The sequence below is a fragment of the Tachypleus tridentatus genome, chromosome 6 (genome assembly GCF_004210375.1).
Source record: "Tachypleus tridentatus isolate NWPU-2018 chromosome 6, ASM421037v1, whole genome shotgun sequence".
In the NCBI taxonomy this organism is placed as follows: Eukaryota; Metazoa; Arthropoda; class Merostomata; order Xiphosura; family Limulidae; genus Tachypleus; species Tachypleus tridentatus.
The window spans coordinates 138,060,545-138,087,527 of record NC_134830.1 but is presented as its reverse complement, the minus strand read 5'-3'; the positions used below and the strand labels follow the sequence as shown (position 1 = coordinate 138,087,527).

General features: G+C 33.7%; 1 protein-coding gene across 1 annotated transcript in view; it reads right to left on the bottom strand.

Moving 5' to 3' along the window:
- Positions 1-1,714: 1,714 nt before the first annotated feature.
- LOC143253800 (mitogen-activated protein kinase 1-like) overlaps positions 1,715-26,983 on the bottom strand; it is a 37,147-nt gene continuing 11,878 nt past the window's right edge. The window contains exons 4-11 of the mRNA XM_076508199.1: positions 23,199-23,388; positions 22,026-22,158; positions 21,613-21,684; positions 19,206-19,285; positions 17,901-17,979; positions 11,298-11,407; positions 7,971-8,135; positions 1,715-7,803 (exon numbers count right to left, since the gene is read on the bottom strand). Of these exons, the coding sequence (XP_076364314.1) occupies positions 8,013-8,135; positions 11,298-11,407; positions 17,901-17,979; positions 19,206-19,285; positions 21,613-21,684; positions 22,026-22,158; positions 23,199-23,388 (787 nt within the window). The 3' untranslated portion in view covers positions 1,715-7,803; positions 7,971-8,012. The remainder of the gene's footprint in view (positions 7,804-7,970; positions 8,136-11,297; positions 11,408-17,900; positions 17,980-19,205; positions 19,286-21,612; positions 21,685-22,025; positions 22,159-23,198; positions 23,389-26,983) is intronic.

Below are 26,983 nucleotides of genomic sequence, written 5' to 3'. Positions count from 1 at the left end.
ATAAATGTGGCATGTATGTAATTATATTAACTATAAAATGGTAATGCATACTATGAAATTGTATAAACTTATGTAATGTCAGTCTTACACTCATTTCCTGTCATATTCTTTGAGATATTTTTTATATAAATATATTTTAAAAATGTTCTTTTCCTTGTAAGGAAATATAAGATTTTGTCTATCATTAGAAGTGGAATGTTCATAGTGTCGTAAAAAAACTGATCTTCCACTGCATTATGAAACATAAAAAATTGATAGATGGTAAACATTTTAAAAATAAATAATGTAAAAAAAAAGTAAGCTAGCAGCTATAATGTGATTTATTGAGCATCGTTACATATTTCCAATCAACAGCTAGTATTCACCAAGGTTCATTCAACAGTGAATGTGGATTGAACCAAAGTGTTTAATAAGAATGGAAAGATTAATTTGCACACATTTCATATAATTGATTCAAAATAAAATTGAGTTCTGGTGAAAGTCGTAGTTACCATTTCTACTGATATTGCTATGCTGAGAATGCCTCGTTGTGGTAATGAAATAAAATAGTTGTTTTTCTTGATTCCTCTGTCAAATTGATGTTTGTGAATGGTACTAGAGGCAATGTAAATATTTCAATATATATAAACGTTTTTGAAAATACCTTGTCTGTTTATCTATGTGATATTTGTACTGTAAATAAATGTTTGTGGAATTTTACCAAATACCCTTCAACAACAGATATAAGATACCTCCATAACACATGCCAAAATCCTTTTAAACCACAGTGTTAAGTATATATCCATTACTTAAGAGACATCTGGCTTCTGCAAACAATAAAACAAGTTGCAAAGAAAAAAAGTGTTTTTTTTTTAAATATCAAGTAGTTATATCTTAAATATATATAGATTGCAAATCAGTTTACTCAGTGAAGGTAAAAATAAGCTAATCTAACACGGACGTCTGGCTGATGTGTATGCAAGATAAACCGCACACATGTGAATTTAATATAACTACAAAAGCAAAACAAACATTCACCAAAACATATTTGTATGGCAAGAAAATAATATACATGTAAGTTGTTTGAAATAGTTAAAATTAATTTTATTTTCTGTCCTTAATCTACACACTGTATATTTAAAACAGCAGATAAATGTTCCATCTTTTCATATTTTTATTTGTATGGCAAGAAAATAATATACAGTGTGTGGCTTAAAGACAGAAAATAAAATTAATTTTAACTATTTCAAACAACTTGCATGTATAAAATATCTTTTGAATATATGCATTATATTTAGCTTATAAATTACTTATAAAAGAAATAATTACTTTTACTGAATTCTTTTAAACAGAAACATGAAAATGTAATAAAGAATCTTTGGATGAATGTTTATTTTTCTTGAGAAATTAATTTAAAATTCTATCATGATAATTACTGTTGAATATGATACATTACTTAGATGATTTCTTCTCAACCACCTTTGTAAGTGCAAGGGATTTCATAAAAACAAAAACTGACAGAATTTCCGAGTGTAAATAATAAAAGATTTTGCGAACTTGCATTTTAGTAGACCAAAAGTTTAGGGAGGCACTGAACCATGCCCTGGTTTTAAAAAGTGTGCAAGATGCACATGCACTCATATTGAAATTCTGTAGTTTCATGTTTCTAGAATTTCACAACATTTCACCTCTTCTGATTACTAATAACCTATAGAATTAAAACAGCAGATAAATGTTACATCTTTTCATATTTTTATTTTCCATCTAGAACCATCATATTTGGCTTCAATAGCCTACACACATTTTCAATAACCATGACAACACATTTTAATTTCAAACCCTCTAAAAATCACATTTAAAAATCTGTACAAACAAGAAAGAAAGAAAAAAATACATCTCTTTGATTAAGTAGTAACACTAGTATTTTGATGGTACATTGATTATATGGTATCAGGTACACAGTGAACAGGCATTCTAGACTTACTACTGTCATTTCAACTTTTTGCCAACACACCAATTGCGTCCGGAAAATGCAAGCAGGCATATGTAGATTCTATGTTTATTCCAGAAGCAACCCGATAATGGTAGCATATAATTTAACTGGGGAACTTTCCCTATGTAGGAATTTATATGGTAAGGAAAATTCTCACGAACAAAACTTATTTTGACTTTTGCTCTTATGGTTTCATACACACCTTTGTAATAAACTTGCATGCCTGTGTAGTGATTTAGTCCACAACACTGTGTCATGGTGATGATCACAAGTGAGACACAAAACTCAGAGAAAAGGGTTTGTGAATGTTCAGATGTTGCTTTTGTTTTTGTTTGGGGGGGGATATTTTCTGCTACGACCCACGATGTTACCACATAAATGTACAGAATTATTACACAAGTATGCACTACAACATGGGCAATAACAATCCGAACATGACAGACAACACTAATTAAAATAGACATTTACCTAAACAACACATGAGAAAATAACATCCTAAAAAATTACTGAATATACAATTATCTCCTTCGTTCTACTATTTCACTGCACATAACCGTATGCACGTGACATTTACACATAATTTATTGCATTCTTTTCTGGGGATTATTTTCGTTTAAAATGACATTAAAGTGTGTGCTAGTTATAGTGCATATTAGAAGTTTTAATAACACAGAAATAAAACTACGTGCTACAACTAAAAAGTGAGAGTAAATTGTTTACAAGCACTATTTGCCTTCCTTAAGAAATGAAAAAACACAAAACATGGTATTTTTAGGTAGTGTTACAAGTTGGTAACTCTTACACATTTCAGGTTTTTAACTTTTTCCTCAACACTTCAAATATGACAAACTATTGTTCAAGAGTAAACAGAAAGACCTGGTATTTATGTTAAACCTTTTCCAACACACAGATTCTTCCAAATACACGATCCAGCCAGTAAGTGCCCCTTTAAATCAACTTTACTAATCTTTAACATACCTTTAGTTCTCCATATGTCCATCAAATACACATTTGCAAAATCTGCAACATTACATGCTGAGAAAACAGAGACTGTTTCTACCATATCATGTTAAGGCAGTTATTACATACACAAGCACATATACACATTTTCTCCAACAGGCAGCGTTTTGGTCTAGGCACAAAACCAGAACTGTCCAGAGACTGCAGAGGAAAATGCAAAAGGTGACCAGCTGTAACAGTACAAAGAATGTTTTTAATTTATTGTCGACAGACCACAGATTATAATATACCAAGTATTTAGAGATTCGGAACAATTTTCTTTCTTTGGCTGATTATAAGCACTGAACATGTTTTGCTATGCTTCAGGCAGTTGTCCAAAATAACATTTTTGCTTTAGTACAAATACACTGAATACATGCACATCCAGGTCATGTCTTAGCCTAGCCATTTTCTTTGTTTTTTTAAACTTCATAATGAGTGAAGTTTGGGTCTTCTGTGTTAGTCATCTCTAATTTTGAAATAACAGGTTAGTTTACTCCCTACTCTTACCAGACTGTTTGGTGGGATCTAACTGTCACTCTTATAATGCACCAAAGTGCAGAGTACTTTTTTTATTTATTTTACATGTGAAGGTAAGGGAATACATATCATAAAATACTCTCAGATGGTTTACAGGGATCTAACTGTCACTCTTATAATACAAAGTGCAGAACACAATGTTTTTTATTTATTTTACTTGTAAGGGTAAGGGGACACAGATCACGGACTCTTTGCTCCACAATAACCATGCTAAGCCCAAGTTGTTTTTCATTAACATCAAGATATTGACAACTACAATCTGTACAGTAGTATTTTTAACAGTGGAAATCAATAAAAAAAACTATAAAAATATAGCAACTTGCACTTAAAAAAAAGTTACTATAATATCCAGATTGTCAAAGCAACAGAATAAAATATATGCTACGTCATCTTGTGATCATCAAATACTGTAATACTTTAGGTGTTACTGGATTACATGCAACCAATTTTGGCAAATCTCAATAAACATTTTAAAATAATTCAGCTTAACCATATTTTCGGTGTTATTGAATTACATGCAAATTGTTTCAGCAAATTGCAACATGTTCAATTAACCACATTTTAGGCGTTATCAGATTACATGCAACTCGTTCAAACAATACAGATTAACCACATATTAGGTATTACCGGCTTGCACACAACTCAAACATTTACATAATCCAGTTTAAACTGTTAAAAAATCATTCATTTTTATGTTATGCAGAAAACGTGAAAAGAAAATTATACATCTTCACATAGTCTGTGCTAATAAATTTAGCACAAGTCATCTTAATAAAGTTAAATATATACACTAGTAACAAATTCCATCTATTTTCACACACACACACACAGTTTAATCACAAGGATATATTATTATTTTTTTATGTGCAACCATACTGTATCTAACAAAGATTTCTCAGTTTGTTATTCAAGCATACTATAAAGGTAGCTTATAAAAAATCATTCCACAATAACAAATGTGTTTTGAACTTAGCACAAAGCTACACAAGGTCTACCTGTGCTAACCATCCCCAATTTAGTAGTGAATGACTAGAGGGAAGGCAGCTAGTCATCACCACCAACTCTTGGGTTAATCTTTAATAAGTAGTGGTATTGACCATCACATTATAATGTCCTCATAGCTGAAAGCAAAGGAGTGTTTCATGGGGCAGATATTTGAATCAACAACTTTAAGATTGGGAGTTGAGTGGCCCCTAACCATGTGGCCATGCTAGGTCTCACATTAAGTAAAAAATATTAACAGAAAATTTTAGCAGTAAATTTATAAAAAGACCTTTAATCCCTAATTAATCATTTTTTTATTTTGGTCAATATTTCACCAAAGCTAGTAGTACAAGAATTTTATGCTCATGAAGCCACAATGACGAAATATCAACTTAAATAAAATAGTGTTTTTATTATTATCTGGGCAAAAAGAGTCATTTGTTTTCTACGTTTGTCAAAATGTCTATGTAACTCTATTATGCAGTGCAAATTCTGAAAAAACAAAAAAAAACAATAAAATATTACCACAAAATGTTCACATATTTCTTGAAATAAGTTCAGTAACTGGAGAAACTTCAATAATCCATAAATAAAATGCATTAACTTAGGACAAGAGTGAAAACTACACCGTTGTTAAGATTTGTTTTGCTTTTGTTTTTTTAATTTTGCACAAAGCCACTTGAAGACTATCTGCTCTAGCTGTCCATAATTTAGCAATGTGAGACAAGAGGGAAGGCATTTAGTCATCACCACCCACTGCCAACTCTTTGGCTACTCTTTTATCAACAAATAGTGGGATTGACCATCACCCCACACACACACAGCTGAGAGGGCAAGCATGTTTGGTGTGACAGGGAGTGGAACCCATAACCCTTAGATTACGAATCAAACACCTTAACCAACCTGATCATGCTAAGCCTGATCTTTAAGAACAACAAATGGGTCTTTTCACTCAGCTTCCAGATACAAGTGTTGTATTAATTGTTGGTAGCTGGTTTTTGTTTTGTTTTCTACAAAGTTGCATTAATTATTTCCCACTTTTAAAATATTATTGGGTTTAACCATTCTTAAGGTTAGGTCCTCCTAACTACAATATGTTGTACTCTCTTCATATCATAAGTGATGCTAAGGTTTGTGGTTTTTAATCTAAACAGCATTTTAATCTCTTTCTTGTTAGAAACTGACACATATTAATTGTTTAATATAAGTGCAAAAAACTTAAATATGTTCAAAATACTGACTTTTTTTTCTTGGCAACACTAATTGTTTAAAAAAAAAGATGTTTTCATTTTTTAATGACAGAATTTAGACACTTAAATAAAAATTCTGTTAATAATTTAAAAACTTTTGAGCAAATTACAAGTTCTTTAAAAGGAAAAAAAGAAGATGAAAGTCAAGTCATATATATTAATAGTTAAACATTTAATAGCCTTTGAGATCATAAACCAAGTACCTTTTAGAATGGTTTTTCTCAAATCTGAAATTGAAAACATCACTTTTGTGCTTTCACAAGAACTGGCAAGACTGATATTGATTTATTATCTTGTGATAATTTTATTCAGTAATATACTTAAACAATGGTTCACATCTTTTTTTTAAAAATGATACTTAGTATTTAGTTATATTGTCTGCATATGGCCAGTTCCTGGACTTAACAGGAGAAAAAAAAACAGAACATATCAGATTGATTGATAAGATGTTCAAATATATTTATATAAACACTTATTTACCAATTAGTTAAGACATCTACCCCTGCTTAACATTACATAGAGTATCTCAATGGAGATGATGTATTATCGCACTCATCAGTGGTATACTGTCAAACCTCCCAATTTCTGTGACAAAGTATGTTTACAGTTTTAAATATCCTCACATTTATTTATTGTACCAAAACAGCTTACATGTTTCAAGAGATTAAAAATATTAATATGTTGTACTGCAAACTGTTCTTGTTTCTGTGTACATGTGTGAAATTTGTGGTTATTGTTAATTATGAGAGGTTTCAGTAAATTTTACTATGTGATCCGATACAATTTTTACCGCACTTGCCCAACCTCAGAAATAAGACAACCCTCATTTTCAGAAACTGTGGAAAAAAAAAAAAAAAAGCATTGTAATCTGGCCTGCATGTGCAAATACATGCTCTCTAGACTTTCAGGAATGTGAGAGGGGTTACAGCATGGTTGGATCAGATTACAAGGTGACTGAATTTGACAGCTTAATTATTCATGAAAATAACATCACCTTATAATTGGCCCAATACGGTACTTTTTTCATCCTGGTTGGTCAGTATAATCAGTACAAGTTTTTCACATTATGGTATTCCCTGCATTCACTCACAAATTCAAACAATCCTTTCATAACTTATAAATCTGATCTACAAAACAAGTCTTTAAAAATTAAATAAGTTAAAAAAAGATAAAATTTGTTTCTACTATGAAATCAATATCATTCATGGCACAAGAAAAGTTTAATAAACAAAGTCAAACAGGTTAAAAAAATTTAAACATTTACTACTGACGTCAGTTTTTCTCCTTTTGTTAATCAGAAAGTTTTGATATTTAAACTCATATTTAAAACAGTGGAATATTGAGCCTACATCATATTTCTCATAAAGTTTATTTTTTTACAGTAAATGAAAATGTCATTTATGATTTTTCTACAAAACGGTTTCCTTCCTTACATCTTAAAAAAAAAAAAGAGTAAGTCACATAGTCCTGAACAACAACAAAAGAATTTTTGTTTTGAAAAAAAGTAATATTTCCTAATTTCTAAAAGAAAAAAATCTTGAAAAAAAACAAATAAATAGAAAACAGAAAGTTTATAAAATCACATTTTTACTGCATAATCTTTAAAATGAGTAATGTATTGTTGTCTATTAATAATGAGTGATAACCATATTTTTACAAAATAAGGCTGTTTCAACATCTTAACTTTTACAGATGTCTTATCGGCATAACATGTATATTTAAACCTGTTCAAACTCCTGACCTTGAGTAAAAGGATTATGTTAATTGGAATAACTATCATACATCATCAACTGTGCACTAAAACAACAAAAATCAAACTCTGATGTGACGTACAAAACTTAAAAAGTTGAAGTAACAACTCTTCGACTAGTTTCAAAGAGAGTGCCAAAAACAAATCCTATTTCAACTGGAAACAGTTGAACTGTATGGTCAACTATCCACACAAAGTTTAACAACAGAAAAATCTGAGTTGGCACAGTAGAATACAGATGAATCTTGAAAATACTGTGTATTTTTTCCAGTTGGCCAGCCAAGGAGCTTCTTAAAACAGTCCCCAAACTATGGTGAGACAAAAGAAAATGCAAAGAGAAAGAAACATTTGTGAAATAAGTTTAAAAAGAAACGTACATACATACATTACAGTGCTATTTATTGTGTCCTGTTGATATACTCACTGAGGAATAAATATACAGCACACTGGACACACAATAAAATATTACACTTACTTGCAAAACTGTGGCATGTGATGGGACCTTGCTCTAAAAATCTTACAACTGCTGCTGCATTTTCTGTTTAAACAAAATAGTTTCTTCAAACACTAATTCCTTTAACTTTTCTCTTGGAAGGTCATCTAGTTCCATCTCAAACCGGAAAGGTTCTTCAGCAACAGGCTAAATAAAGAAAAACTTGTGTACAAACACACAAACTGAACTTGTGTTACTTACAAAGTTAGATGACAACCATCTGTCTCAGCTGTTCTCAATTTTGAAGTAATAGACTTGAGCAATTGGTAGCCAACATCACTTACTTTTTGATTACTCTTCTCAGATTGAAGAGTATGATTTCATTGTCACTCTTACAAAACACTCTCGGGCACAGACTGGTGAAATGGATTTACTGTTATACACTTACTTTAATATCAATATATGTTTCAGTTTACTGTATGTAATGTATATTGTTAAATGTGTATTGCACGAGTCTGCCTGTGCTCTAAGTTTGTAGAAGATTCTTGAGAGTAAGTTTGTTGATTTGTTTGTTTTGGAATTTCGTGCGAAGCTACACGAGGGCTATTTGTGCTAGCTGTCACTAATTTAGCAGTGTAAGACTAGAGGGAAGGCAGCCAGTCATCACCATCTACGCCAATTCTTGGGCTACTTTTACTAACAAATAGTGGGATTGACCATCATATTATAACGGCTAAAAGGGCGAGCATGTTTGGTGTGACGGGGATTCGAACCGCAATCCTCAGATTATGATCTTGAGATTAAGACTCAACAATGTTTTACAGAGTGCTAGCATACATTCAAATATTGTTGGCCCAATCTTTGCCTAAAAATTATAACTCAACCCACAAAGAGACAGTTAGAGAATGCTGTTGGGTCACAACAGTCATTATACTATAAGCCTCAGAAAATATGCCCTCACCATACTATGCTGTGCATTAAATCCCAACCCCCCAAAACTGGTTGACCTTGACCTTTGACCCATGACCTTTAAAAGAAAATAAGTTCTGGAGAATTCAATATAGTACCTTATGCATAAGCTTAATGAATATCCATTCATCCTATACTAAAATATCATTACAGAAAGTTAGGGAAGAATTTTAATGTACCTAGTGACATTTGAAGGTTAAATCATGTTAAAAACAACATACATAGTGCCAGCAGCACAAGTGGTCAAAATTAATCCAACCAACTTTGAAATAACCAGTCTAAAGGAAAAGAACAAATGAACAGACAGGAGCAAACTAACATGCTCTACTCCACTACACTAGTAGAAAAATAACAAAATCTAATGTTCATAATAAAAATATGCAGTCATCTAACATGTAAACAAAAAATATAAATGTGACACTTTCATCTCAATCTAAAAACAAAAGTCAAAACATACCCTAAAAATTTTGCACTGAAAAGATTTTTAGCCATAGAACAGCCAGTCACAGAACGGCTCCAAATTTGTTTGTTTTTCTCAGGTAAAAACCTTTTGCCCATTTGCTCATTATCTAATTATAGTTTTGGACTCAAGAAATAAAACACTTTTAATAGAAGTACTTGAACATGCCCAAGGGCTCATAGATTAATTATTCTGATCCTGTCTAAAATAATTTCAATTTGAGGATAGACTTACAGATCCCAAACAAGTACTAAAAATGAATCGGATAAGACACTTACCCCACACATTGCTGTTGTTCAAAAGTATAACTAATAAGAATGAAGAAAACAAAAGGTTTCACAAATTAATTTACTCTCATCCTGCTTAAAAGAATTCACATACCATGGCTATTGAAAATTCCCTTCTTCTACATCACAACAAGCAACTACAGAAATACCAATTAACCAGAATTATCTGACATTATCTAACTAACCAGATGAATACAACAAAAAGTAACATTTCATTTCCATCCCTTCCATGACTAAAATTTAAAAAAAAAAAGTATTTAGCATTATAATAATTTATAATTATGTCAGTTTTTAAATGTTGATGGGTGTTTCCAGCAAACGACTTATTCTCTAAAGCATATAAAAATGAGACAACCCATTCACTGCAGCTGCCAGTATATATAGGATTGCAATTTTCAACTTTCCACACCAACTGGTGAGAGGTACTTATATGAGTGTTGAGGTACTCCCCACCCACCCGAGCATTGTTATTCAACAATTGGTCAATCATTTTCTGCCTTTTCTCATTAGTCCTCCTAATAACATTAATGGAATCCACATACAACACAGTTACAGTGTACAGAATGACGAAAAGTCTGACCTGAATACGTGACGACCACAATGAATGGGTTAAGAATCAGGTTTTGTGCTAGATGCAAAGCCTAAAATCAGATGCATACAAACAAGGGAAGACAAATCATTCCCTTAATAGCATTGAACACAGAGTTATTGATTTATTTTGCAATTACTATGCCTATGCTCCATGCTATATCACCAATACGTTAGGCCTAAAATCTGAATGGAATTTGTAGAATCAGAAACACGTAAGTGTTTTTGTTACGTCTCTGGCTGCACCATAAACATGAAAGAGAATCAATTAAAAAATAACAGAATTTGTATGCTTTGGACATGATAAAGTTCCCCAACAATGAAAAGTGTAATTACCAACACGTACACAGTTTATTTTATTTACCAGATAGATATCTGCTCCTTACAAAAATGATATACTTTCTGATCACAAGCTGTTTTTATACATTTACACTTTCAGTCTTTAATTTTCCCAATGTGACAATATACTCAGGAAATAAAGACAATGAAATGGGCCATAAATTGATGTCTACTGTGGAATTCAACACATGGAATCACAACTGGAACTATGGGGGTGGGTCAACACCCCCCAAATTTCAGAGTGAATCATACAGATTATTTCTCCCTAGCAGTTTAAAAAAAAAGTTTTTTGTTTTTAAATTGTCAAGAAGAGTCAACAAGAGCTTAACTGCATCCCCAAATGCCCCAAGGAAGAAAATCCACAGCCGAGCCTGCATGGAACCAACTTCCAATTAATATTAACTTTCCATCACAGCAAGCTATGTACTAAAAAGAAATACTAAAAATCATCCTGGCAGTCAGTATATCCAATTAAGTACACTTTTATTGATTCCTTACATACAATGGTTAGAATGCATTAGCTGGTTACGTTATACACGGTGTTGTGACTATTCTTAACCACATTAATGATTACCTGAAAGTTTTAGTCTAAACAAATTGTTTAGAAACTTTGAACAGAAATACAGAAATAGTATAGAAACCATACTCAATGATTCTGACTGCATTTGACTGACGAACAGAATTAGCTTACTATAGCATAATAAAATATTACAAATAAACAATTACCTCATCAGCTGGATCGTAGTATTCCTGGAAGTATGAATGAGCCAAAGCCTGTTCCACTGTTATTCTTTTGTGAGGGTTAAAGGTCAGCATCTTGTCTAAAAGGTCCACAGCTGAAACCAATTGTTCAATGAGTTAACTACTATTTAAATCTATAATTTGGAAAAAGAGAGTTCAGACATGTTTGATTGGTTGTTTGGTTGATTTAGTGTTTTATGGCACAAAGCAGCTAGGCTATATGCACCAAACGTCTCGTAAAAAGGTTAATGTAAATTCAGTAAAATTCATAAAAGGAAATTAAGGTAAAACAGAAAGTTAAAAAATAAATAGCATAAAACCAATATTTACATCTAGTCTACAATGTCAAGAGATAAACTACAGTGAGTCAAGTTGTAAAGGACTTTCTGTAGGGTGACTGTAATAACCATAACTTGCCAGGGAGACCAACAGGTAAATACAAAAACCACTGTCAGTCACCTAAATTTGGCCTTTCCAGTCCTGGTTTAGAGCTACTTAATGTTACGGTCAGTTTCTAATTTCAAATCAAACTAGATGAACTGTGATTTTTAAAAGGGAGCCACATTAAAAGGTGTAATGTATAAATTAAAAAAATTAAATGGCATTAAAAAGATTAATGGCCTTTAAAAAACTAAAAACATTACCAAGGTGGACAGCATCACTATCACCAATAACACTGTCTAACGTTATGGATAACCCTTGAGACAGAACATGTTTAAAATGGTGCCGTCATTGAGAGTCGTAACGATGACAAGAAAGTAAAATATGGCTAATTGTGACCTGAGTGTTACACAAACTACACACTGGTGCATCAGTTCCAGATAAAAGAAAATGATAAGTTACAAAACTGTGACCAATGCGTAGCATAGTCTACTTAGAACAACTTCCTCTTTCCGATCCTTACGGGAATGAGACAGCCAAAGTTCAATATAGGGTTTTATTTGTAAAAGCTTGTTTTGCGTTGCTTACTCCAAGTCGACTGCCAACTGGCATGGAGCCAAGCCTTAAATACGGGGCCATAATCCATGTATGGGACAGACACGGCAGTGATAGTGCCAGAGCAAATAGATTAAGCTGAGGTGTTGGTGAGCTCATTCCCACAAATACCAACATGGCCCAGTATCCAAAAAACTGGACAGAGGTAGATGTTAAAGAGAAATGGGCCAGTCGGTTTTGAATATTGGCAAGAACAGGGTGTGAACTAACGTGAAGTGATTCCAGGGCCAGTAGAGAACTAAGCGAGTCAGTATAAATTGTACAGTTCGAGTACTGATTAGCTTCTACGTGATCCAGGGCAAGAGAAATCGCATACAGTTCAGCAGTGTACACAGAAGGTATAGAGGGGATTCTGCGCACAACCACCGAACCACGGCATAGTCCATACAGTCACCTGATTTCGAACCATCTGTATAAACAGGAATGGAAGGATGGTTTGAAAGATGTTTAGCAAATAGCAGACAGTATTTTCAATCAGGAGTGTCTACTTTTCTCAGATGACTTAAAGACAGGTTGCAATTGGGGACTGTAAGAAGCCATGGTGGGATGGGCTGACCAGTGGATACAGCAATGTTATTCAAGGACAGACCCAATTCACATAACTATGTCTGGATATGAAGGTCAAAAGAAACAATGGCAGACCGTCTGGCATTGCTAAAAAGCATGGCCCATTGAGAAAGGAAAACACAACACCAGATGGGATGTTTTGGTAAGGAATGAAGTTTCAAAGCATGCAGTAAAGACAGTTGCAAATGGCAGAGATGCAAAGAAGGTACATGAGACCCTATGTTTAAGCTCTGAACTGGGAAAGTGTACAGAGCGAAGTCTGAAAGTCTAGCCCAGTACAGAGCATTGGCAGAGCCACAGACAAGTGATCCAAGTTTTGAACAAATAAGATTATGATATATCTTTAGCACAGAACATCGATCTGCTCCCCATGTGGTGGAAGAGAGGACACAGAGGATGTTCAGTGCTCTTGTACATTTGACCCGTAGCTGCTAGATGTGTGATATAAAGATCAGCTTATGGTCAAAGATAAGCCCCAAGAACTTTGTTTCAGGGACCACAGGCAGCACAACTTTGCCAATATGGAGTTCAGGATCAGGGTGAATACCCCATTGGTGGCAAAAGTGCAAGCAAACGGTTTTAGAGAGAGAGAGAGAAGGTAAAGCCATTTGCTGTGGTCCACTTCAGTAAACAATTAAGGACATTCTGTAGCTGCCATTCAATATACCTCATGTTCAACAACTGACATGAGATGTGAAAGTTGTCAACATAGAGCCCATTTGCAACAGAGAGAAAGAGTTGTTCAGTGATGGCATTAATTTTCATACTGAAAAGTGTAACACTCAGAACACAGCCCTGAAGGACTCCAAGTTCCTGTAGAAAAGAATGGGAAAGTGTCAAACCTACACAAACTCAGAATATCCTGTCCATTAAAAATTTTTTAATAAACATGGGCAAATGGCCACGCAACCCAAATATATGGAGGTCTCGCAAAATTCCATACCTCCATGTTGTATCATAAACCTTCTCAATGTCAAAGAATATTGAAACAAGTTGTTGTCATTTGAGAAATGATTCTCTGATTGGCATTTCAAGTCAAATCAGATGGGCCATGGTGGAGCACTGTCGTCCAGAACCCACACTGGGTAGGCGAGAGAAGGTTGTTTGATTCGAGGAACCAAACAAGACGAGCATTAACCATCCTCTCTAAGGTCTTACAGAGACAGCTCCTCAAAGCAATCGGACATAGTATGAAGGAATCTTGGGATCCTTCTCAGGCTTGGAGAAAGGAAGGACAATAGCCCAGCACCAGGCATCAGGAAGAACATTCCCCTGCCAGATCTGGTTAAAAAAAACAGAAATACAGCAAGAGAAGCAGGAGATAGATGATGCAGCATCTCATAGTGTATATCATCAGGTCCAACCGATGTACTGCCAGACCAATGAAGGGCCAGTTTGAGTTCCACCAGTGTAAAGGAACGATGATTGTCATAGAGACAATCAGCTAGAAAGGAAAGAGGTGATTGCTCTGCCTGAGTCTTAGTGGCTAAGAAAGTGGAAGAAAAGGCAGAAATGCTAGATACCTGGCAAAAGCTTTCACCTAGAGTATCAACGACGCTCTGGGTATCAGTTACTTCCTGGCCATCAGAGAGCAAGATCGAGAGGGTGGCAGAGTGATATTGCCCACTGACCTTTCAATTCTTGTCCTAAATGACTTTGGAATTGGTGGTAGAGGATATGCTGGTTGTGAACTTTATTCAAGATTCCTTCTGGCTTTGACATCTTACTCATCGAGCATGTGCACAGGCCCACTGGAAAGCAATGTGGTTTGAGAGTGTGGGATATCTACGGAAAGTATCCCAGGCTCATTTTTTAGCCTTCCATGCCACGTGGCAGGCAGGATTCCATCATAGATGAGGATATAGTGGAAAACGTGTCAAGATTATAGGAATACATTGAGCAGTTGCTTGTATAATACAGTTAGTTACTGCTGCCACACAGTCGTCTATTGATGGCTTGCAGACATTAGCAGGATTAAGTTCTGCGAAAGCAGTGAAAGAGGGTCAGTTTGCCTGACCAAACTTCCACCGGGGGTACTCGGGTCGAGTGGCATCAACCACGGCCAGTCTCTTTCAAGATTATAGGAAAATGATCACTGCCCTGTGGATTATTGTCAACCCTCCAAAAAAATGGGAAAATAATGAAGAGCAGAAAATTAACAGATCAATAGCAGTAAAGGACTGACTAGGTGCATGAAAATAAGTAAAAAACAAGTATTGAAAAGAGAAAGATTGTGATCAGAGAGCATACACTCTTCAGAGCAGCCCCTCCTATCAATACCAGCACTTCCCCAGAGAGGATGATGTCCATTAAAGTCCCCCAGGATAAAAAAAGGGAGACAGCAACTGTTCACTGAGAGCATCAAGGTCTGATTGATCATATGTCTCTCCAGGTGACAGATAGAGAGAACAAACAGTGATGGTATGACCGAAGGAAAAACAGATGGCTACAGCATCCAAAGGTGTGTCGAGTGGCAAAGAAAGGGTGAGCACATGCTGATCAACCAACAGTACCACTCCTCCATGCACTCATCCATCACACAGCCTGTCATTTCTGTATAAAGAAAACCACCAGGGGGTGTATCGGCAGGTTTCAGAAATGTTTCCTATAAGGAGAGACAAACAGGATGGTAGGAAGCAATCAGTGTTTTTATGCCATCTAGATAAGAACGTAAACCTCAACAGTCCCATAATATCAGGGTGGCCATTTTTATTTACTTGTAGGCGAATTGGGCAGAGAACCCTTCTGTTTACGACCACGTCTTTTTTCCTTACCTTCCTTATTCAAGGGAGGTTTATCGACCTCCATTGATCCTGCTGTAGGTCAATTGGGTAAGTCTTTGCTGTTGGAAGAAGATTCCAGTGACTGAGGACGTGAACAAATGATCATTCTGCATCGTAGGATGGGAGAAGAAGACGTATCCAAGGAAATACCTGTGCCCAAAACCACAGGAAGGGAATCTTGGGATTTGTTGAAATGTATGGAAGGGACAAAAATGGGTGATGAAGTTGATTCATCAACCTTTTTAACTATGGAGGTCAAAAGACTTTTCATTTATTTGGAAAATGATTCTTTAGGAGGCACAGAGAGATCTATCTGCACTCCCACAGTAGCTGTTGAACGAAGTGCAGCAGCATACGTCTGAGATGAGGTGGTGGACAGCAATTTTCAAGCCTTCAGGAGAGGTAATGTTATAAATTGTTTTCAAACACTGCACCTCTTTTTCTTCCAACCATTTAGGGCAAGAACAAAAGTAGGACAGGTGAGAGCCATTGCAACTGATGCAATGAGGGTCCATTTCACACTCATAGGCATCATGGTCCTTGCTACTGCAACGAGCACACATCAAGGAACCACAACATGACGTCTTTGAGTGACTGAACTGCTGACATCGGAGAGGGTTTAGAATGTATGGCCATACTCTGCAATTAAGATAACCTGCCTTGATGGTAGCAAGCAGAAGTGGTGATGCAAATGTCAGAAAGAGGACATTGGTTGGCATCCTAATTCCACCTTTGTGAGTGCAGATACTCCTCACTGCAGAAACTCCTTGGGTGGAGAAACCAGCTAGAATCTCCAACTCTGGGATGTTCTTCAAATCCCTCTCAACAATAACTCCTCATGATGAATTCAAAGTAGTATGAGGTGTAACCTCTATAGGTGTATTTCCAATAGCCTTTGAATGCAACAGGAGTTCAGTGTGTTGAGATGTGTATGTTTCCACCAATATATCACCAGATTGAAGCTTTTTTACTGACTTTGGAGAGCCAGCAAGTCCCTCCAGTCCCTTCTGAATTAAAAAGGGAGACATTTGCCCTAAAGGTTTGCCTGAGAGTGAGTGCAATGTAAGAAAATGAGGTACAACAGGTGGTACGGATGGTGAGAATTGCTGCTCAGAATCTTCAAAATGTGGTCGTTTACCTATAAACTGTTTTTTCACTATTTTATTAAGATTTTTAATTGAAGTATCCGATTGACCCCTAGGCTACCCATCAAAAGGAATTCAAGGACAAAGTGGTGTGTTGGGGTTGGACCGTTCAACCACCAGGATACTCTCCTCCCCTTCACGGGTTGCCATGCACGGCAAACACAAGGGTGAATGTTTAGGTCCCATAGGAGATAAAATGAAAGAACAGAACTTTCCCTGGGAGGTCCCCTCACCACATACAGGAATGCACACCAAGGGGGACATGTTTGATAAGTTTGACACAACTTCTAACACGTTATGCCATGTGACACAACAAGTAATTATTCTAGTTAAAATTACACCATTTTCAATCAGCTTTGATATAAACAACTAAAATGGGTACATTTGAAGTCAGGTAATAATTGAGACGAAAAGCTATATTTCACATTTTGTCACATACAGAGTACTAATAATATTCATGTTGATGATTCTGACTCTTACAATCACAACTGTGAATAGCACACAAACAGAACATGACATCTGAACTATAAACAAACATGTGTATACCTAATTAACACACTATCATTTCAAATAACTAAGTTTCTAGCAAAACTGTTCACTTGAAAATACAAACAACAGTGATTCTTTTCTCATCTGTTGACTTTTGCACAAAGCTAGTCAAGGATTACATCACTGGTTGTCCCTAATTTTAGTGACATACCACAGTGAAGGCAGCTACTCAGCCCCACCTACTGTAAACAACAGAACCTCAAATCCACAAGTAATGCAATTGCTTAAACTCTTAAAATTATATTTAAGTTTCTTAAATTATCTTCTCTTACAAATTAACACATAGCTGATTTTTTGTAATAAAAAATAACACAAATCAAACAGCAAAACACACAGATGATAATTTTTCTTGTTAAAATAGTTTTTTTTTGCTGCTAATGAAACAACTCATTACATATACACACTTTTAAGTGGCATAAGCCATTAACTCTAAACTTACATTAAACATTTATTCTCAATATAATAGATACAAATAATAATCTTAAAAAATGTAAAGGTAATACCAAATTTCTGTATAAAGTATATTTTTCTCTTTTGTGAGAGCTAACCTTGTTGATTGGCATCAGGGTAAAGCCGACTCCACGGAACCTTGGGTTTGGCTGGCAGTGAGAGAAGGTAGCTCCTAGCCTGTAAAACATTAATGTTGAAAAGGTTTAAAAAATAAATAAGAGAGGAACTTATGAGCTTTAGAAAAATTCTGAACTTAAAAACCCAACTTCTGTATACGTACAAGCCTCGGGTTCTATGCAGCCCAAACTAATACAAAATCTAACCCTTTAGGTTTAATGTTAATCATTTCAAGACTTAATTCCTTATTCACCACATACTAGAAGAAAAATTTAATTTATAACTTCATTAAAACGTTAAATACAAGTAACTGGTATAAATATTTCAAAGCTGTAAGATAAGGTGGTTCATATGTTCAAAATTACTTTAAAAAATCAACAGATTGTTTGAAAGTCATTAACAATAAAGACAAATTTTTTTTTATGTCTATGAGAGGAGCAACAATGAGTAGTAAACTGACAGCTGTTTGTATCTGGGTATTAAACTTAGTTGTTAAAATTTAAATTACAGTGATTAAAAAACATTTAAGCTGTTTATACCAATGGTATGTCTTTTACTAACATTATATGAGTGTATAACTGATATCAATACAAACAATATTTCTCAATACATTTACAAACAAGTTTAACTTTTGCATCATTTATTAAAACCAAATATCTCAGTGAGTAAATGTGTGTATAAAACTGAAAGAGATTTTAACAGTTATGATCTTTAGCATTTCTCTGCCAAACTTAGATGATTTAATTACGAAATAACAAAATTACAAATAATTACTACCTGAATCAAACTTGATTGGATAATTTGATATTATGGTATGTTTTTACCTTTTCCATTATTTAAAATTTAATACTTACTAGCATTATATCTTCCTGACCATCAAGAAATTATACAAGTATAGACCAGAAAAAATCATCAAAAAATATCACCAATTTGATTTTACTGAAAATATAATGATCTAAGTTTATATCTAAAACTATATCTAAATGTTTGTTTTATAGCAAAGCCACAATGGGGAATTGAACCCAAGATTTGAGTGTTGTAAGTCCTTAAACTAACTACTGTTCCATGACATTTAAAAAGGGAATTAAACATGTATCCCAACTGGAAAGAGAATCCTGGTTACATGAGGATACTCATTGCATTACTACCAAGGACAACATTTAAAACTAATCTTAATAAAATGTATGGTTTTCAATGTTCTAAAGAACTTTGTCACAAGAAATAAAACTAAGATGGCCTTCTATGAGGCAATAATATCTATAAATGACAGGCCTTTTAACAGTCACCTTTTCATTGATGATACAGTTGAGGTCTTCCTGAGTTGGTGATCCAAGGATGCCAAGTATGTGGTTTAATTGGTCCAAATCTGAGCACAAACAAAATGTTCTTTTTTAAATCTACAAATGTACGATGCTTGTATCATCACATCGGCAGCATTAAAATATTGTCACCAGATTCATTTAATGCTCTAACTGTAGAAAAAAAAATTGTCTGCAAATCCAATTTTATAGAACCACAAAGGAAATTTTTTTAACAGAATCTCAAAACATTATGTGCACAGTTGGGAGTTTAAGTACATGAACTATGACTTTTTACAGATATTTTGTCCTTGATGTCAGAGTTAATGACTAATCATTTTACACTAATGCTTATTCAGTCGTAATTAGCGGAATCAATTAATCAAACTTCAGACTCATCAATTAATTGCCTATTTTCAAGAGATCCTTTTGTAAAATGAATCCATTATTCTCAAAGATGGCAAAAAAAATCATCCAACATTACAAACTGAGATTTGATACCTAAAATGGACAAAATACAAATATCAAAATTTGTAACTCTTTTGTAACAAACAAAATAAGTTGTAATATTTAGACTGGTTGATAAATTTGAGTCATAACATTAAGTGATTAAACAGGGCACACTTGAATTAACCAAAAGTAATAAATGACAGCATTTCTATTACTGGATAGTTGTAATAACTGGAAGTACTAATTTCAATTTGATGAGTATTTTTTGAGACATTAATCAATTTAACTGATTGTTAAATGATTAAACGATCATTTTACTGGCACTAATAAAAGTAGTCAGTGCCCATAAGAAATTTATCAATTTTATTGAAAGCTGTTTCCAAGTTATGATGTGACTTGTTTACAACAGTCAAAAGTAATACACACTTTCTTCTGCATAAAAGACTGACTCCTGTGTAACTTATTTGCAACAAAACCAAATAAAATATCAGTAAGTACTACACCAAAAAACTGTTTAATATTTGATTAGCAAACATAAACAATTACAATTAGAGCAACATGTTTTGAGAGGTCATCAGTCTGAGCTGTGAAGAAAAACATACATCACTATCTTTAGTTAAAAATACACATTCTTACATCTCCATGACTATGTTTTCGATAGAAGAGGGCACACAAATGTAGGAGTCAGAATTTACTGAAAAACTCAGGTCTAAGTAATAATGCTGTGAAAACACTGTGGTGTGGGAAAAGTGTATTAGTTTATTATATGTATATAAATCATACATATTTATTTTAAAAAATTATCCATTAATTCTTAATGTAATTATCCTTATTTTTACCCAAGGTGTTGATTTTTACCTTTCTCATCAGGCTAAACTTCTATTATAGGAGCATCTAAACTCTAAATGATGTGAAACAGCATGCTCCCCAAGTACTAGTATACAACATTACTCAAGCATGTTCATTCAGGCAAATTTTAAACCTTTCACATTACCAAAAAGATTTCAATGTTGTTTCAAAGGATTCAAGTCTTGTTGAACTTTTTAAAGTTATCATAGCTACTTAAATGGAATGTGTACAGACAAACTTTAAAAAACTTGTCCATGAGTTTAGGCCTATTAAGTTTTCATCAGTGGTGAGAAAAGTTTTTGAAAGCTTCATGGAAGATGTGCAGTCTTATGTGGTTCCTTGTCAAGAAGGTTATCTCCACAGATGTGGGCAATTGGTTGGCTCACTGGATGGAAAAGTGGGTAAATTGAAGAAAGTAAAGGCATTCAATCAAGCTGGAGAGTGTCACCAGTGAGGTGCCTTTGGGCTCAGTGTTAGGACCATAGTTCTTTTTGAATTATATCAATAACATAGAAGAAGGAATTGTCAATAAATACTTTATATTTGTTATGACATTAAACGATTTAGATAATTCTAACTGTGATGGTAATGTTGCTGCTTTACGAAAGGATTTGGATCATTCAGTAGGGTGGATGAATAAATGGTAGATGGATCTGAATTACAATAACTGCAAGTTGATGCATGTGGAATATTACAAATTGAAATTATGTGCAGTTTAGATGGGAATAGCCTTAAAAGAGATATGAACAAAAAGGATCATGGTATTCTGGCTGGTCAGTCTCTTAAGCCATCCAAGAAGTAGAGTTGGATGGGATTTCATTCATGTGCTTAAGATTCTTAAGGGAAATATCTGTGATGATGCACCATTTTTTTTCATATATAATGGTAAGGATGGCATGACCACGGGACACAGTTATAAATTTTGGCAAGGTAGCAGTAATCTTCAGATGAGACAGTTTTATTTTATATAACAGGGTGGTTGGCATGTAAAATGGAACATGTTCCTTGTTTATAAATATTATGTTGGAAAAAAGGGACTTCAATGTATAGTTTTAAAAAAACATATTTAATAAATCTAATTTTACCATACACGTACAATGTTTTCCTGGAAAGATGGGTTTGTTGGACAACATCTCTGCCAAAATACAACCGACTGACCAAATATCAACTTTATTACAGTTAAGGAACAGAGGTGGATATCAAGAACAGCAACCATGTATGTACAATAAAAAAACATTAAGTAACACAAACAGCTTGTAAAACTATATGATTTAGCAAATATTTTGACATGTACATTTATCAATTTGTTTAATTACACACTGATAACAACAGTCATTGGAACGAAAACAACAACTGGATATGTTGAAGGACTTAAAACCAGATTTAATATTCCATAAAGAATTATATCACGAGTACTTAGCACTGATTGTCTTTTTGGTAAAAGTTAATATAATATTAAACATAATTTTTCCACTAATTTAAAATTAAACACTCAAGCTAAAAGGATACTGGACTTGGTGTAGCCTTTACTATTCAGCATTATCTCTGGTGCACGGTACCATCTGGTAGCAACGTACTCTGTTAGAAAACCAGTATGATCGTGATCAGGATCAGCCACTCGAGCCAAACCAAAATCACAGATCTGTCAAAACAAAAAATAGTGAACTATCAGTAACAAAAACCGTGTGTTATATGCAGTATTTATTTTGTTGCCCTCACACAGATAGAGGGTACATACCATAATTATTCACCACACTGGCATACAATAGTTTTATTCCTACTGGGTAGTCTTTTTTATAGTAATGTAACATATTACATAACTTGGGGATTCTCAAATTGTGGTGTGTGGAGCTAATGACAGCAATACACAATATAATTAATATAAAAAATCAAGAATTTGTGATAAGCCCAATCTGAGCTTTCCAAGTACACAGACTCACCTACTGCCTACATAGTCTCACCAGTATTTTTTCTTACAATTTACAAAAAAGGTCCCACATATTCTTCACTTGTGCCACTTTGATTGATAAAATAAATGTGGGTGTGCTTTCCCAAGAGGATATAAAAAAAATTTAATAATTGTAATATTTTCTGTTAATTAAGATAATAAACAATTATCGTAACAGGTTTCTGATGCAAATTCATGTATTAGATCTTGACACAAATTACTTTTTCATTTATTAAATAAAAAAAGACAAGGTGCAATAAACAGTACTTAAAGGGGTGAATGACAACCTACAATATCTCTATTTCTATACTGTTCTTTTCAGGTACTAATTATTTCTTTTTTTTTTGTTATTTTGACCTATACAACTTGTCAAAGCAATATTAGCATCAGCAAAATTCAGAATAACATCCTCACCCAGGATAAGAATGAAACGTTATTCTTGATGACAAGAAACCCACTAGAAGTAAATATGCATCTCAGAACAGCTGGTATGGGTATTAACACTTTTACTAATGAAGCAGAGAACAACGTTTTGATCTTCCTAGGTCATCGTTATTAACCTAGGAAGGTTGAAACATTGTTCTCCATTTTATTAGAAAAAGTTTTAATGTCCATACCAGCTATTCTGAGTGAATCATTATGACCTTCTCTCAACATCAGCAAACAGTAAGATTAAGTACATATATCAAAGCCCTACATTAAAGAACAACAGAGGGGCAATCAAAGCACCCTACCTTTAGATCACAGGAGGTATTAAGTAGTAGATTACTAGGCTTAAGGTCTCTGTGTAAGACATTTGCTGAATGAATGTACTTCAAACCCCTAAGGATTTGATAAAGAAAATAACAAATATGATCATTGCTTAGTTTCTGGGTTCTCAGCAACTTGTACAAGTCTGTCTCCATTAAGCACTGGACAATGTATCTGGACACTGATCAAGGAATGGCTTCATTGGAAGATATATACAAACATATATTGCCAAAAACTAACCATAATGACACTTTTCTTAAACTGCTTGTAACAATGAAATTATTTTAATCAATGGAAAATTTATTAATGTATGGGAATAAAAGTAATAAGCCTTTTTCAACTACAATTATTTACTACGACCAACTATTTTTGTTTTGTAAAAATATAAAATTATTGTTTAAAAGGTGTATTCTTATATTTATTAAATGCCACAAAACATATGAATAAATCAATTATCAAGTTGCAGCCTATAACATAACTTTTATTCTTGGTAACAAATAGACAGACAAAACACTGAATAAAAATGTTGTGTGTGTGTATGTGCAGAAAATCAAATTTAAAGGAGATTCATCACAAGGATTTGTTTTTAATTTTGCGCAAAGCTATACGAGGGCTATCTGCACTAGCCATCCCTAATTTAGCAGTGTGAGACTAGAGGAAAGACAGCTAGTCATCACCACCCACTGCCAACTCTTGGGTTTCTCTTTTACCAACAAATAGTGGGATTGACAATCACATTTTAACGCTCCCAAAGCTGAAAGGGCAAGCATGTTTGGTGTGACAGGAATTCGTACCCGCGACCCTCAGATTACAAATCGAAAGCTTAACCACCTGGCCATGCCAGGCTATTTAATAGGGAAATAAATAAAATTACTTATTGAACATTTCAAATCTTGTATAGGTAGATTAATACAGTAGTTATAATGCCTTCTCTCTATAACATTTGCTACTGTTTGGATCTATTTATAACCACTGCTGATCCAGATAATAGCATGGAACACTGGATGACAGGAGCTATACCAGTAATATTTGTTAGGCTTAGCACAGTTCTACAAATTTACATATACATAACCAGTAAAATCTTGGTTATGTCCAAACATCATCTTGAGGGCTGGAATGTTAACATCCTTAGGATAGTTTTACTGTCTCCCCCATTGATGTTATGTATGCTATTATTTATTGCTGCTTTTAATTAATTTATTTATTTTAATTCAGATTTGTAATTGTGAGCAACCATTTTCCCACATCTGGCCTTAGATCGCTGAAGGTGGCAAAGATGTGGGACACTGTGAGTTAAGTTATGCAACTACTCAAATGTTTCTTAATCATGTGAGACCAGCAAAACTGAGGTTAAACTAGACAGATGGTATACTCCCAAATGGAATTTGGGTCTTACTTCCACTAGCACCTCTTAAAACCAGGGCACATAGCATGCTGACCCTCATAATGATTTGAGCCCTAGTGCTGGATTTTTGTATTGTGACTGCAGTTTCTCTCTCTCTATTTCATGAAATTACATTTGTGTGTGTGTGTGTGTGTGTGTGTGTGTGTATAACCATAATATTTTCAAGCCATAAACCAAGACACATTAACATGAAATAAAATACACTGCATATTTTTATAAAAGGATCCTAGGGTACAAGCTACAACATGGGATTATAAAATGTATCCTAGGTTTTCGAGATAATTGCAGAAGTAAGACTCGCACTGTAGTGGGGATACACCATCTATCAGTCTTAACTTCGAATCTGGTACTCTCACATAAGAAAATGAGAATATATATATATATATATGGAAACATAAGATATCATTCAGGTTTTGTTTTTATTGAAATAATGTTTCCACTTCACTTTTGTTTCACAGGAAGATTCTCTTCAGCATCAATAACAGTTTAGTTTATGATATTTAACACTTTAACCCTTAAACAGTGGAAATGTTGTAGTTAGTAGCATCATCTGATGATGGCCACTGTTTAAATATTAAATAGTTTGATTTTTTTCCCAAGGGCAGTGTGAGTGTGTGTTTTTGGTGTGTAAAATCTTACCATTTTTCAGAACAACAAAATCTTATTAAATAAAGCTCAATGTAACACTCACCTTGCATAAAAATGTTACAAATCTCTTTGATACAGCAGCAGTTAACTTTCTGTTACCTACTACATTAGTCACAAAGACAACATTGACAATATATCTGAGGTGAGGAAACGTTCGATATTATTAAAGAATGTTCAAAGCTTCTTTAACTATTGCCAGCAATTTTCATTTTACTTAACCATTTCACGACAAGTACCCACCCCAAAAACACTTTTCTGTGCAAGTGACTGAGTTATGTTCAAAATTTAATTAAACATCTTTACCACCATTGTATGTGAATGAAATTAACATTACAATCTGTGTTATGATTCAAAGATTTACACTAAGTTTTAAGACCTTTAATTTAAAAGAAACCTTTACAGAAAAACTAATAAAAAGTTTTGATATTATATCACAACCCATAAACTAAGTGCCTACTTAGGCACTCTGTATCTTCAAGAATACAGGGTGTTCAGAAAGTCACTGTGCACTAATATATTTATTAACAGACATGTTTCAATATAGAATACAGGAGGTAAATATGAATGACAATTATAAACAATGTTGAAAGTGACCCCCATTGGCATCAATACAGGCCTGAATCCTTCTTATTTTGTTTCTAAACACTGCTATCAGTTGCCTGCTTGAAATAAGACTGAATAAAATATGATTACAAAACTGCACAGTGACTTTCCAAACACCCTGTATAATTCCAGTTGCATAGCTGTCAATCTAGACAATGAGACATATTATTAACTTTCAGATATATAAACTTCAAAGTTTTCTGGATGAAAGTATTTGAAACAAGTAATAAATGTTACATATACATGTATATAGTCATTATAAAGAACTCATTTTAACCTATAATCTAACAATGGTTGTTTTGAAACTGGCAAGCAGTTTTCATCACAGGGTATACTATTGACTGCTTAATCAAGAATAGCAGTATACACCCCAAGGGCCCAACTGACTTATGTTGAGATAATAAATGATAGAGGGCAAGGAAGTAAAATAAAAAATTCAAAATTAACTATATATAAAAATGATAAGACCTGACATTACAAATATAAGCAGAAGATTTGTAAAGATATTCTATACAAAAATTAAAAGGTAATTTTTCTATTTGATAATTTTATTTATTTCAATGCAAAATGAATATAAATTATTTTTAAGGTTTATGTTTATATTTATATTTTATTTTTGAGATAAAACAGGTTTTGTAAATGAAATATGAAAACTACGATGAAAAGTATTTTTATATTTAAAATGAATATCACTTTGTGCTCAAATCATTAGTTTCAATACAACTACAATGTATAAATAGCATAATTTTAAGAAAAACAATGTCATTATTTGTGTGATAGGTACTTCTAACCTTTAAAAAAATCTTACCAATTTCTGAGAGGATACATTAAGAAACCTCACAGTTACTACATGTATCATAGTACAAGTGAAATTCCCAAAACAGTTTTCCATGCATTACAAGAGCCTGTTGTGAAAGGGTTAACAGTATATCATTATTTTAAATTTAGCTACAACACAATTTCTATAACTTATAGATACACAGTAGAACAGTAACCACCCTCACAACTTGTAAAAGTTTACAAGTGACAGTGTAAATAGTGAATATTTTGTTTTTACTGAATTAAAAAAAAACACTTAAGAAATTATTTCCTATTAAACTATGTCTAATTAGA